We start from the raw sequence: 14,750 nt of genomic DNA, 5'->3' as shown, positions 1-14,750 counted from the left end.
TATTAACATTATTGTCTATATTTAATAACAGAAAATTATTATTATGTTACAAAAATTCACCTTGTTGATTGAAAATTTTGCAGTCCATTGAAATTTCGTTTTCTTTAACCAGTTTCTTTAAATGAAAAATATACTTTCTCCAATCCGATCCCACATTTTTCACATTGAAAAGCAATTTTACAAAAGTTTTGTCAATAAAATGAGCGCTGCTTCAATTCCCTTGATTTTTCAGTTATTTCAATTCATTTTTGTTATATTTGAGATATAATATTCATTTGTATTCTAAATATGATCATCATTTTGAAGGTGCCGCAATCTCTCTGAATATATGAAAATTGCTGAGAAAGTGAAAGAATTTTTCCACAATGAAGGAATCCATTCAACTACAATTCAACCAGAGTTCATAGACTATACAGATATCCCAACTACTTCTAGAGCACCTGTTGAAACGACAGAGGATTGTGTGTTGGATTGCCCTAAAACAAACAACACAAATGACAACTGTGTTAAAAATACTTGCTGTGGGCCTTCCAAACAGGTAAGAGAAATATATTTCCAGGCCTGCTTAAAAAATTCTGTTGCCTTCTTGAAAAATATTTTTTGTGTCCATTGAAAATATTTCGGAAATCGTTAGTTTTTTTAGATAATTTTAAAAACCGTTTCTCACATCTTGTGAAATGAAATGTTTACTTTCAGTTTTTTCTTGGTTGGAAGATTTATCATTTGTTGCCATTTCTTCTTTCATGTTTGAATAGTATATTATTTTCCTAGAAGGAAAAAGATCAGAAAAGACAGATTAAACTTGAAAATCGTATCAATATTTTGGTTAATTTTTGTGAAATATTTGCATAAGACTCTCTTATCAACAATGGGGTTGAAATAAAAGAACATTTCAGTTTATAGATTTCATGTCAAATTTGATTTATTTGGTATTATTTAGTTATTATAGTTGATTTCTAAGAAATTGGATTTACAACTACACTCTGATGATGATTTTTTCTATAAATTGTAAGTATTTGTAATAAATCCATGAGTAATATTATCGGCAAAAAAAGATAATTTAACACTTTGTTAAATTAGTGTAAATGAATGGAAAAATGTTATGTATTTATGAATAAAATAATTAGTTCAGTTACTTTCATTTTCCATTACTTTGTTCAGGCTATTACACTGGGTCCCTTAATATACTGTTAACTCTACTAGTAACCATGAGTTGTGGTCAATATCTCAGTCGATGAAGAAATCTCGAAAAAAAAAAATTTTTTAAATGACAAAGAAAATCATTAAAGTGCCAGTCAAATTGATTACATTAAAGAGAATAAAGATTCCAAATCTTTAACAAATTGGGAAAATGTACACAGTAATTCACAAGAATATATAAAGTGTAATTCTCCCAAATATCCTAATAATTCATTTACAACAGCCAGAAGGAATTCTTAAAAATATTTTATATTTGTGACCAAGACAAAAACGATTGTGGTTCGTCTTCGATCATGATATATTGATCTCGGAACTAAATAATTTTGGCATTAGTTTGTAAATCATATGAGTGATCAACAACAATATATTTGCACACAAAATCAAAAAAATTTCACAAAAAAAAAATTTTGATGAACCGCAAGGATCTTTTATTCACCATAAAAAATACAAAAGTATCATAAAGTTTTGTCAAATACCATATACAATAAAAACACTAAATAAAACATAAACAAATAAGCAAATGAGATTTGAACAATTTTAGTATAAATATCACTGTCTACGTAGATTGTAACTTCAAAATATTAGTTAGTGTTGAAGTCAAATGATAAGAATTCGTAAATACTATATAAAGCATTTTCCAGGCAGATATTCTTCATATAATTTGTGAAGGATCTATTCTTGGTCCACTCCTTTTTTAAATATACAATAACTCATTAACAAATTCACCTCTGAAGGGATCAGTTAAATTATTTTTTGCTGATGATACAACAATTATATACTCTTCGGATAACCCAACAAAATTCATTGTGATATAAAAACAGACATAAATTAAATCTAAATTTAAAAAAATCTTTGTATATGAATATTTCTAAAATATTATCGAACAGGTATACCAATTTTATAATTATTGATAACAATTCAATAAGTTATACCAATTCTAACGAACTCCTAGGATTATATTCCTAGGTAATATATTGGTATTCTATTCAAAATCAGGAATTATATTTCTCTTTAATTTTTGAAAAAATATTTATTTCAGTCTTATATACTCACAACTGCATTGTCTATTTCCATTTAAGAATCAGTCAATAAATCCACAATAAAACCTTTGAAATATTTACAAAATAAAACTATCAAATGTATTTATAAATCATCGTACTCAAAACCAACAGTAAATTTGTATAAACAAAAAAATTTAGTAGATTTGAGAACACTATACAAATAAATAATTTGTTATTTCCTTCATTCATAACTAATAAATCAAAAATTTCAAACATAAATTTCATAGAAGGCAATAATATTCATAGTCATAACACTAGTACTAGACTAACAAAATTATTATCAGTTAGTAATTTTGAATCTAATTATGGACAGAAATCAATTTTCTGTTGAAATTACAGAAATTTATAACTGCTTTCATATCAAAAAATCAATTGGAAAAGTATTTAATAAATTTAATGAAAAATACAGGTATATATGATTTTCATATAGCCAGAATCATGTAAATATTGAATATGGATAATTTCACATTTGCCCATATTGATTATTCTACTTTTTTTTCTTATTCAATTACACCGGTCAACAAAAAAAAAATTCTTGCGCATGGGTTTTACTTATTATATTCTGATTATATAAGCAAATTTATATATATATATATATATATATATATATATATATATATATATATATATATATATATATATATATATATATATATATGAAATCTAGAAAGGTCAATGCAGTCAAGCTGCTGGAAAATAATTCCATGAAAATCAAAAAATGAATAGATAAGTACTCTTTGATCATTCCCATATTGATTTCAATTTAAGAGCCACCGGTAGACAGCTGTTTCAGCCTATTGGGCATCGTCAGTACCAGGCAGGCGGTCCTCGATTGAAGACAAAATGAGAAAAACCAAGAAAGTACTTGATAAAAATAGCTGCGTAAACGCAAGCGAAACATAAGTGGAACCACTTATGGCATTTCAGGTTAGCTTCCCAAATTTCTGCTACCGCAGTTGTCGGTTGATTGGTCAAACCACCAACACTGATATAAAAACTTGGCAAGTTGACTTGAGTGTCACACCAATAGGTGTGAAGATATATATATATATATATATATATATATATATATATATATATATATATATATATATATATATTACAAATCGAAAATATTTGCTTTTTAAGAAGTAACAGCAATTTCATCATTTTTGATTTTCGCGCCCAGTTCAATGTCGGTCTTGGCCCCTATCGCTGTTCGAAAGAGAGGTAAGAGGGCGGGAGGCAGTATTTCTTGCGTCGCTCGTTGCGGACAACAGTATGTGTTTGCATATTACAGCGGAACAACGTGTTTCATTTTTTTTTTCATTGTATCAAGCTGAAGAAAATGGCTTCTAGAAGTTGTAAACGAGACGCTGACTCCTTTTGTTGTATTTGCGGCAAATTTATTGAAGTAAGAGAGAAAAAGTTTGATTCAAGTACAAATTTAAAGATTTGCGAGGCATATCAAGCTTACTTCTATCTAAGTGTAAAAAATCAATTCAAAAAATGGGCTCCACATGTATCATGTAACTCTTGCAGATACATTCCGGAAGGTGAGTTCATTTACTCTTTTTTTATTGCATTAATTACATTAATTAGGTTACAACCTACAATATATGTTACGTTTTACTGTAGGTTGGTATAGAGGTGAAAAAAGAGCAATGAAGTTTGCAGTGCCGAGAATTTGGAGGGAACCTAGTGATCATCACACCGACTGTTACTTTTGTAACGTATTCCAAAAACACTTCATTGTGAGATTTTCACTAAATTGTTTTACAAAAACGCAACACGTGTTTCGCCATACAATGGCTTCATCTGGCGTGTCTTTCAACTAATTCTACACATTCAATACTAAATATATATATAGTTTATGGAGTACCTGAAATCAAAGTACCTGTAAACGAAGTACCTTAATTTTAAGTAGCTGATATTTTACCTGAGTTTCTAACGAATTAAATTACCTGCACTTATGTTCCATTTTCACATTTGAAAAAATATATTCAGTAACGGAGAGTTATTGAGTTCTAATTGATCATTCAGAAAATTACCCGAATTCCTGAATCTATTGATTTCTGAACATTCAAGATGATTAAGTTTCAAACTCTTCTCTTCTAAATGTAACACCTCGTACTCATGATTGAACTCATGTCCTTCTGCTAAAAGATGGTTTGCAAATGTGGAATTGGTCTTTCTATTTACAAAACTACTCCTATGTTCTTTAATTCGTTGGAAAAATGTTCTTCCTGTTTGGCCAATATACAGTTTTGGACAAGAGCCACAAGTCAGCTTATATACTCCTGATCTATCCGACACCAAAGTTTTGTCCATGTTACTTTTGTATTCTAAATCCACTCAAAGGTAAAAATTCAAAGAAAACATATTATCCTGATCTACCATCGACATCCGCTCCAATACCACATACAGAAAAAAATCCTGTACCTGATCCGCCTGTGTTAGAAAATCAACTACTCTCGCAAGACAGCCATCAATCACAGTGTTCATCTATATCCAAACATTCCGATTTTTTTTTTGAATCTGAACCAAACATACCACACTTCATCAACTCTGAAGATCTCAATGATTTAATAAGAGACCTAAATCTACCAAAAAGTAAAGCAGAGTTATTAGCATCGCGGTTAAAACAATGCAATTTACTTCATTCTGAAGTTCGAATATCCCATCAAAGAAAACGTCATGCACAATTTTCTTGTTTCTTCAGTAAGGAAGATGGACTCTGTTTTTGTCATGACGTGAAAGGTTTATTTACAGAAATTGGTATTCCATGTCATACAACTGAATGACGCCTTTTTATTAACAGTTCAACAAAAAGCCTATAAGCTAATCTACTACACAATGGGAACAAATTTCCATCTATTCCACTGGCACACTCCGTACATCTCAAAGAAAATTATGACAGTATTAAAATGCTATTATATTATAACTGCAATTAAATATACGGAATATAAGTGGGAAGTTATTGGAGACTTCAAGATGATGTGTTTTTTTACTGGAATGCAAGGTGGATATACTAAATACTCCTGTTATCTTTGCCTGTGGGATAGTAGAAATTATGCCGCTCACTACCGCCAAAAACATTGGCTTGTACTTAGTACGAAGTGGGAAAATGCAATATTAAATGGGAAGCAATTGTCGATCCTAAAACTATATTAATGCCGCCATTGCATGTCAAATTGGGACTTATTAAGCAATTTGTAAAGGCTCTGAATCATGAGTCTGAAGCTTTCAAATATTTAAAGAATTTTTTCCCGAAACTTTCAGAGGCGAAAATTAAAGCTGGAATCTTTGTAGGCCCTCAAATAAAAAAAATTATGGATTGTGATATTTTCCCGCAATTACTTAGCAATGAGGAGAAAAGAGCCTGGAACAGTTTTAAGGCAGTAGTTCATGGTTTTCTTGGAAACCATAGAGCTGAAAATTATGACGAGCTGATCACATTCTACATCCGTCATCGGATGTAGAATGTCTCTAAAGATACACATGTTAAATTCACATTTGGATAAATTTAAAGATAATATGGGAGCTTATACAGAAGAACAAGGGGAACGCTTCCATCAAGATATAATGCAATTTGAGAAACGTTACCAAGGCCAGTATACTGAAAGCATGATGGGGGACTATATTTGGAGGTTAATGAGAGATACTTCTACTCAACATGACAGGAAAAGTAAAACTGTTCATTTTTGAACATTTGAACTCTTATTTTAAAACTTCTATTGTAAGAATGAATCATAAATATATGTTTGGTCTGTTTTAATAAATCATCTATGTGTGCAATTTTTATGTATTTTACTTGATTTGAATTTTCCATTTTTTACACATTAAAGCAAATTCAGAACTCTTTTTTGTTCTTATTCTTGTTTCTAGATATATAAGCAATGAAAGTAACGTATGTGTAACCCGTGCGCAAAAATGTTGTAGACCGGTGTTATTCACAAACTTGAATGTTCACTGCTTATCTTCTCATTACTTCAATATATCATTATTTTGTTAAATTTGTATCTTCAGTTAATTAAGTTGATCCTTATTCATAAACATCCAATGTTTCTTGGGATAATAAAAATAATACAATACAATGAATATGTTTATTGCGAAATTTTTACAACATAAATTCAAGCCACAACACGTGTTGTTGAGTATCAAACACTGAGTATTGAACCAGTTTGAAGAACTTTGGTACGAAAATATAAAGTGTTGTTGAACGAATAGATTTTTATTAAGTATTGGTCAATTCAATCATATATGTAAGTTACATTAAACAAAGATTAAGAATATCGTGAACCAATCAATCTAGCAATGACAAGTTTTCCAAGTGATTCAGAGCTTTATTGATTTTTTATTTTATCTTGATATAATTGTTCCAATAGGCGGACCAAAACTCAGTTCACTATTCAGAGAAACAAGAATTGATTCAGAAAATCGAGCAAATGGATAGCAATTATGAAAAGCAAGGATAGCTCACAAAATGGAAGTCTTTTTATCTTTTGTAACATCTGTTGAGCCGAATTACCATTTTCTCAAACAGTTTTGGGCTGTCCTGAACTCTAATGTGCATAGAAAATTATGTCGGAAGGTGACAAGACTTATACATCTTTGAATTATATACTAAACTACTCGTTGAATATAACAATTTTTTTTATGCCAACAGGGCCGAGATACTCCGTCTCCAAGCAACACCCCCTATATTTGTCGCCAAAGGAATTCTGCAGCCAGCACATCTTTGAATAATTTAGAAATGAATGAAATGGAAAAAGGCGTTCTTCTGGAAAAGGGGACATCACCCCTACAAAATGAATGTGAATGCAGCTTACGTGGCTCCCAGTACTCTCTCAGGGGTTGATAAATCAAGTTTTGGTTGAATTTTTTTTGTTTTCAAGGTATTCAGCTTTGGTTCTTGTCTGCTACGGATTTCAGAATTTTTATGTAGCAAATAATACAGTGGAAACTACCTTGAATGGCCCCTTCATTATATTGAGTGTAATATTTTCGTATGTGTTAATAAACAGGATGGACTGTACCGAAGTACACAAGTACCAGGGCTGTACAAATTGGGGTGTTCTAGAATGGCTTCATAATTTATTATAAACATTTTGTATATTTCATTTGAAATTGAAAATTTTATTGACACAACTATTCATATGTTATTTTGATGATTGAGCATTTTTCAAACAAGTGTTGAAAATATATTAAAAAAAACGATTTGATTAAACGAATTTTAAAAAGGAATAACAATTTTATTGCTTTCTCTGTAACATCTATTATACAGGGTGTTTATTAAACATGCGGCCAAATATTAAGGAACTATTCCTTGGACTATTCTAAGGACATTTTGTCCTTTGATGATTTTTGATAGAGCGCCTTGTTTCGAAGATACGGGATGAAAAATAATTTCTACAACAATTTTGGTAATTTTAACATTATTAACGTAGCCGAAATAAAAGTATAGCATGCTACACTGGATCTACCAAGTGAAAATAAATCTAACAAGCCATTAGTTTATACTACTCCAGTGGAAGATTTGAGAAATCGGATAATTCCTGGGTTTAAGGCAATGAAAAACGATCCTGGTGTTTTTGAAAGAGTTCGGGAGTCGATGAGGAGAAGATTGGATTCTTGCATCCATGTAGATTAAAAAACATATGTAATTTTTGGTAATAAATTGTTATTGTCAAAATTCTTTTTGCTCCGTATATTCGAAACAAAGCACCCTATAAAAAATCATCAAAGGACAAAATATCTTTAGAATAATCCAAGGAATACACTCTTGCCGAATGTTTAACAAACACCCTGTATTTATATGGGTTGATTTTTTTACAGTGTGTCCCACTTCTCTTGTGAAAACACCCATACCTCTGGCAACCATATCTGATCCCAAGTGCCAAAAATTACTCCCGTTGATGCTATATATCATTATTATCGGATCAAAAATTCTTTCTACTACCTAGTAGTGGAAGATCCGAATTAGAAACGATCTTCACTCATCTATTTAATTGATACAATAGTACTTGTGATGCATTGTTTAATCTTCCTCTTGAAGGTGATCAAAACACTTGTCGAGGTGTTGAAAATAATGATTTGGTTTTGGGAAAAAACTCCAGTAATATTGATATAATAGTATATTATGTACCAAGTAGGATAAGAAGCCAATCGACCACATACGAAAAATAGTAAGCACGAGGCGTCAGCCAGAACTGACACGCCTTACCGCTGAGCTATTCTGGTGATTACTAATGTGATGTCTGATTGTGATATGAGTAGTAAACATAATTGATATTCACTTCGTGAGTGAAAAAATAAATTTGAATAGTTTTAAATAATATAATAATGTCAAATACAAATGCGAATAGGTATTTTTTTCTACTTCCCCAACTCCATGCAGAAAAAGTATGAAAATTTCAAAAAAGCAACCAACTTCAAAATATACTCTTTAAAAACATGTATGGATCATGCACAGAAGTTTCTCACAGTTACAAACTGAAAGGAAAAAACCCTCTCGAAACAACTATTTTAACATGAACATAGAATTTCAGAAAATCTTTCCAATTCAGTTTGTACTCAAAACATTCGTTATGATATTGAAATGGGTATCATTCACAGGCAGGCTACACAAGGTAATATATGAAAAATAATTGATATGAAGTGTAAAGTTACATGAAATCTGTCATCCTTAATATACCCTTCTAGAAGTTTCAGGTCAACAACACTTATCTTCAAAATTTGTACCAATACCTCTTTGAACTTTTGAAGACAAAATACATATTTTATGTAACTGAAATTTTATATACATACTCTTTCATATTTTACGAAGTCTAGCTTTTCTGAGAATGATATGTAATTGAGTTCCATATCGAATGTTTGGAGTACAAACTGAATGGAAAAAGGTGAATTTCTTGAATTGAAAGGTATATATATTTCTCATATATTTTTCCTGAAAACTAATATTTCCTAAAAACATACCCCTTTCGAATTAAACAAGATATCTATGGACGGGATTGAATCAAATAAGCCAATGAATGTCAGTATGTACTGTCATCTATGGTATGTGTATATAACTCATTCGTGACATTAAGTCGTTATGTTATGAATGAATTCACTATTTTATCTTGTAATGTTATCCACATTGGTGCTGATGAGGGGCAATATTCTTCATGCCTTATTCCGAAACTTCAAAGTCCGCTCTTGAGAATGAATGTAAGTGAAATTTTATATCGTAACTCATTAATTCAATGTTCACATGATAGTAGTTATTTCAGGAGGGATTTTTGTTCCAATTTGTATCTGAAAGTAACTTCTATGCATGATCTACATATCTTTGTAGAAGAGTTCAGTTTGAACTTGATTGTTTTTTCTTTTCTTTGAAAGTTCTCCACCGTTTTTTGTAAATCACTCAAGTCTCCTGAGGACTGAATAATCACAAAGGAATACACTAAGTATATTGAAAAGATGGTCAAAGGCTTTGTTATTCCAGTATGGGCTGCACTAAAAGATTTGGGTTTCAAGGTGATATTATCTACCTTGAGTATGTCCAAAACCCTTTTTCAAATTATTAATATCCTCATATATTCGAACATCCAACCAGCGAACTGAGGCTTATCACTGATGTATTATCACTATTCAGATATTACGTTAGGACAAATTGTAAACATTAAATCACACAAGATACTATAAACATCATCAGCAGCTGCATAACCATAGACGCATATTTTTTACTAAAAATGTTCAACTTTTTTTGTGATTTATACAAGGAACACAATTAATAGCGGTACAACTCTCTTTAAACTCATTTATGGTTTGTACCAGATAGTTGTACATTGATTTAAATAAAGTGAATTATTTGAAAAACAAAACTTTTTATGTCTGCCTCATAAGACAAACATATGTTTGGGAAAGAAAGGTTTTGGCTTTCGACTTCTCCATCTTTGTGCAAAAAAAATGAGGGATCTTTCAAAGAAAGAAAAAAGTAATTGATTTCAAATTAATCTGTTTAAAAATCTGTTTAAAATCTGTTTTTCCGTTAACCAGCTGTCGCACCCCTACGAACGATAACCCTCAGAAGTTGAAACTTGTGCGAGCTAAGGATTAACGAGGTCTTACCTTTTAACGTGTGATTCCTAACACTGATAAATTAGTTGTTTCAAGAGGGCTTTTTCTTCCAGTTTGTGTCTGCAAGTTAGGTGTTTGTATGATGTAGAAGTAAAAAGCCAAAACTTTTACCAAAAATAAATGTTTTTCAAAAATATACCCCTTTCAACTTAATCAAAATTTCTATGGATGGGATTGAATCAAATCGTTGATATGACAACACTGGTGAAATCTATTTATAATATATACCAAATTCAACTCTTCCACATGCGGGAGTCCGTGAGGGCGGATAGGTATTCACTTCAGCCTCCGTATACGACGTCTCGCTTGCTACTGACGATAGTTCTCCTTCCGTTGGGAATTCCATATTCCTATCTCATTTTAATTTATGCAAACTAATGTCAGAATTGTTCGGAACCTCTTGGAAAAAGTTAATGAAAAAGCCAGGTAAGAGGCGTGCATTATCTTATCCAATTTTTCTGTGAACTAAGCGCGATAGCTTTCGCGCCGTTCATGGAAGATATCCAATGAATCATAGATCAGCCCGTGTTTACGGAGATGATTATGATAACTTCTAAGCGCCGTGACGTCCCTCGTCAGCGGGCTTTTTGGCAGAAAGAACTCGAAAAATTTCTGAGACAGCCTCCTGATATGTTCAGTGACCGTCTCAAATTCAGCTAGATCTAACAGATCAACTAACTAAATGTATCTGTCACTATTCGTGCACTATTCTGTCACTATACGGAGCACCTTATTCTGCATGGTCTCAAGTCTCCGTAGAGGCGTACAACAAAGCTGGTCTTATCACTTGTTTGTGAATAAGCAACTTGTCAGCACTTAGCTTGGAGTTCAGTGCAATGAGCGGATATGTGCGTTTTACTGTCGCAGCCACTCGTTGGGTCGCCAGGCTCAAGTGTTCCTAGAAATTCAGGCGAGTTATGGGACACGTGTGACCTGAATGGACTGTAATACGCCTTCCTAGATGGAAGCCCGATAATTGATGAGTGTTTATATAAAACTTTTTGTAATGACGTCTATCGTCACTGTTTACTTGTTCTTTGTGTTATACCGACTAACGTCGATGAAAACTGTCGCAGTCGGTATAACGAAGTTCAAAAGGAAGGTCTCGAAAAGGAACTAGGCATCATCAAAAATGACCTTCAACTCCAATAGCAGAGCATGTTTGGATTCATCAACATAACATCAAGTGGGCTCAAGATGAAATCATCCACAAGGAGGAACACTGGTTTAGGAGAAAATTCAAAGAAGCCGCATATATGTTGTACAAAAAGGCATTTAGCCAAGCTAGCGTAGATACGCAACATATGGAAACCTCTAATCAAGCGGAACACGACCACGAAGAGGGGATAAGTAAAAGCACTCGACCTCTTTTGGAAAGTGTGTGGGTACAACCGGAGAACTCAGTCCAGCTTCATTTCGAATCCCCTCTTCCTGCCCCTCTCCGGTTCGTGCACTGTCTGTTGCACAAACACATGAAGGCTAGGAGGTGACATCGGAGAAAGACCATTGTAATAGATAACGATCAACTGGACAATGATAATAAGGTATGATTGACTATATCCTACCTTCACAGGCGGGTGGTGGTGGTACATTGTCGAGGAGATCACAGTAGGCGGGTAGGCCCGGTAGTAGACGTAAGGCGGAGATTCGGCTATGGGTTGTCTTGGTATGTTGTTGAAACTGTTGGTGCCTAGTTTAATTCTTCTGTCTACTTCCACAAATTTTTCAGAAATACTAGATGGGCTGAAAAGTCCGCTTCATCAATTAGTACCGAACTTCAAAAGAAATCTGTTGAAATTTCATGATATTCTACTCGTAAGTTTGTGAGTTGTTGTGTTAAGAATGACACTACTTTTGTTATTTTCAATACAATTGAAAAAACAATTTTGTGTATTGATTTTACACTACTTCTTGATAGGAGAAATGCCGTTTTAGCGAAGCGATGGTTTGAAAAGTGTTATAAGGACTCCGCTCCATCAGAAACAACAATTAAATGTTGGTTTGCTGATTTCAAACGTGGTCGTAGAGACATCGATAATGCAGAACGTAGTGGACGTCGTCCAAATGAGGTAGCACCAAAAACATTAAAAAATCCACAAAATCGTTTTAAATGATCGAAAAGTGAAGTTGCGTGAGTTAGCTGACATTATAAAGATATCAAAAGAACGTACTGGCTCTATACTGCCTGAGCATTTCACTATGAGAACGCTCTATATACAATGTGGGTGCCGCGCGTGCTCACAATCGACCAAAAACAACGACGAATTGATGATTCTGAGCAGTGTTTGTCCATGTTTGAACATAACAAACCGGAATTTTTGCGTCGATATGTGACAATGGATGAAACATTGATCCATCACTTCACTCCGTAATCAAAACGATCGTCATCTGAGTGAAGAGCAACTGGTGAACCTTGTCCAAAGTGTCCGAAAGCACAACAATCGGTTGTGCTTTCGGTATTTTGGGATGTGCGTGGGGTAATATTCATCGACTATCTTGAGAAGGAAAATCCCATCAACAGTGAATATATAGCCTTATTGGACCGTTTGAAAGCTGAAATTGCAGAAAAAAGGCCCCATATGAAAAAAAAGAAAGTACTGCTTCATCAGTGTCACAAATCAATAAAAACGATGGCAAAACTGTATGAAATGGGCTTCGAATTGCTCCCACATATACCATATTCGCCAGATTTGGCTCCCAGCAACTACTTGCTGTTCGCAGATCTCAAAAAAATGCGCACCGGTAAAAAATTTCGCTCGAATGAAGAGGTCATTGCTGAAACTGAGGCCTATTTTGAGGCAAAACAAAAAAAATGTTTGAAATAAGTTTTTCCGGTAACCAGCTGTCGCACCCCTACGAACGACAACCCTCAGAAGTCGAGCTTATTTCAAACGATGCCTTACCTTTTAATGTATGATTCCTAACACGGGTTGGACGATAGCAAGTCAAAATCTATAGTTTAGCCTGCGGCTTGAACCACCGACCAACACGGCGGTCGATTGAGTGAGTAAACAAAGCGCCCACGTCGAACCGACCGACCCATCGTTCTACAAAAGTGGTATTGAAATGTTAGAGCGGCGCTGGAATGATTGTGATGAAGTAACGTTGATGAATAAAGCCAATTTTGAGGAAGAAACTCGCAGGTGTTATAGTCTGATTTGCTTTTATCCCCATTCTAATGAGAAATCTGTTCTATTAGACTAATTGCAATGCTAATTGGTTATATTGAAAATGATCTTGCTTTTGAATCGCCTGGTAATGTAATTAGTTTTTCACCAATATCTCTGAAAAAATCGGAAGCAAAGGAACCAAAGCTACCGAATGTGATATTGATTATGGGTTATTAGTAGCGCAGTTGACTGGGGTTTGACTCAGGTGCTTGCTTTCCTTGTTGACTTGTACAGCTCACCTTAGGTGAGTATGTCAACAGGTTTTCTGAGATGTCAATCCTTCGTTCTGCGAATATTGACTGTCCTGTTGTAGGGATCGTCAATCCTTAGTTTAGACACGTTTATGTCCTTCAGGTTTGTCGTTTTCTAGGGAGGCAGCTGGTTTAGGGAAAACGAATTTCAAACTCATATAAATACTATGTTCTAACTGAGATACTACATAGACCTATTTTGAGTGTCCAAAAGAGTACTATATGAAAGCAATTTATTGTAATTAGATTCTACATCATCCCTTTTGTAACATCGTAAGATCACAAAATATATATGGAAAACGTCAAAACCATTTTCATTGTAAAAGTCTCCCTACCAGAATAAACCGCGAAGCTATTGACTGACTGTCTCAATCAGTAGGATGATTCAAAAGTCTTCTAAAACATTTCTGTTCCTCTGTTCTCCCTTTCGACACCGTCGCTATCCGATTGAGGACCTAGTGAAGATCTTTGATTAGACCTGGGAAATAAGCAGATTGCGACTTCACCAACCTAACAATATCTTTGTTGAAATCAAATTAACAGTTGTATAATATTGAAAAATGACTATAATTTAAAGATTTGTAGATGTATGTCTTCCTCCATGCCCCAATCTGTTGAAATCTGTTTTTCCGTTAACTAGCTGTAACTCCTTCATGAACAACAATACTCAGAAGTGGAAACTTTTGAGAACTAAGGATTGACGAGATCTTACCTTCAAACGTGTGATTCCTTCCTATCATGGGTCGGGCTGTAACGCAGTGAAAATTCAAAATCGTTCCGTTGGACTCGAATCAACCTTCAGTAGAACGAGTAGAACGAACCAGTCATGCTAACTGATTTGACAATAATAGTAGTAGAAGTATTAGTAGTACTAGTAGTTTACTAGTTATATTTGAAAGATTCTCGCTCACTTGAGCAAATATTTTCCGGAAACGTGTGAGAAATGGTAGGAAAGTAGAAAATAA

General features: G+C 33.5%; 1 protein-coding gene across 5 annotated transcripts in view; it reads left to right on the top strand.

The window, feature by feature from the left end:
• ZnT63C (solute carrier family 30 member 1) overlaps positions 1-7,483 on the top strand; it is a 40,258-nt gene extending 32,775 nt beyond the window's left edge. For all 5 annotated transcript variants that reach the window (XM_074182707.1, XM_074182709.1, XM_074182708.1 and 2 more), the window contains 2 exons: positions 307-538; positions 6,910-7,483. In XM_074182707.1, the coding sequence (XP_074038808.1) occupies positions 307-538; positions 6,910-7,101 (424 nt within the window). In that variant the 3' untranslated portion in view covers positions 7,102-7,483. The remainder of the gene's footprint in view (positions 1-306; positions 539-6,909) is intronic.
• The last annotated feature ends 7,267 nt before the right edge of the window (positions 7,484-14,750 follow it).

The sequence above is a fragment of the Leptinotarsa decemlineata genome, unplaced genomic scaffold (assembly GCF_025532065.1).
Source record: "Leptinotarsa decemlineata unplaced genomic scaffold, Ldec_3_MD MMD2_tig00026328_RagTag_RagTag, whole genome shotgun sequence".
Taxonomy (NCBI): Eukaryota; Metazoa; Arthropoda; class Insecta; order Coleoptera; family Chrysomelidae; genus Leptinotarsa; species Leptinotarsa decemlineata.
The sequence above is the reverse complement of the archived record's forward strand: the minus strand, read 5'-3'. Positions and strand labels throughout refer to the sequence as shown.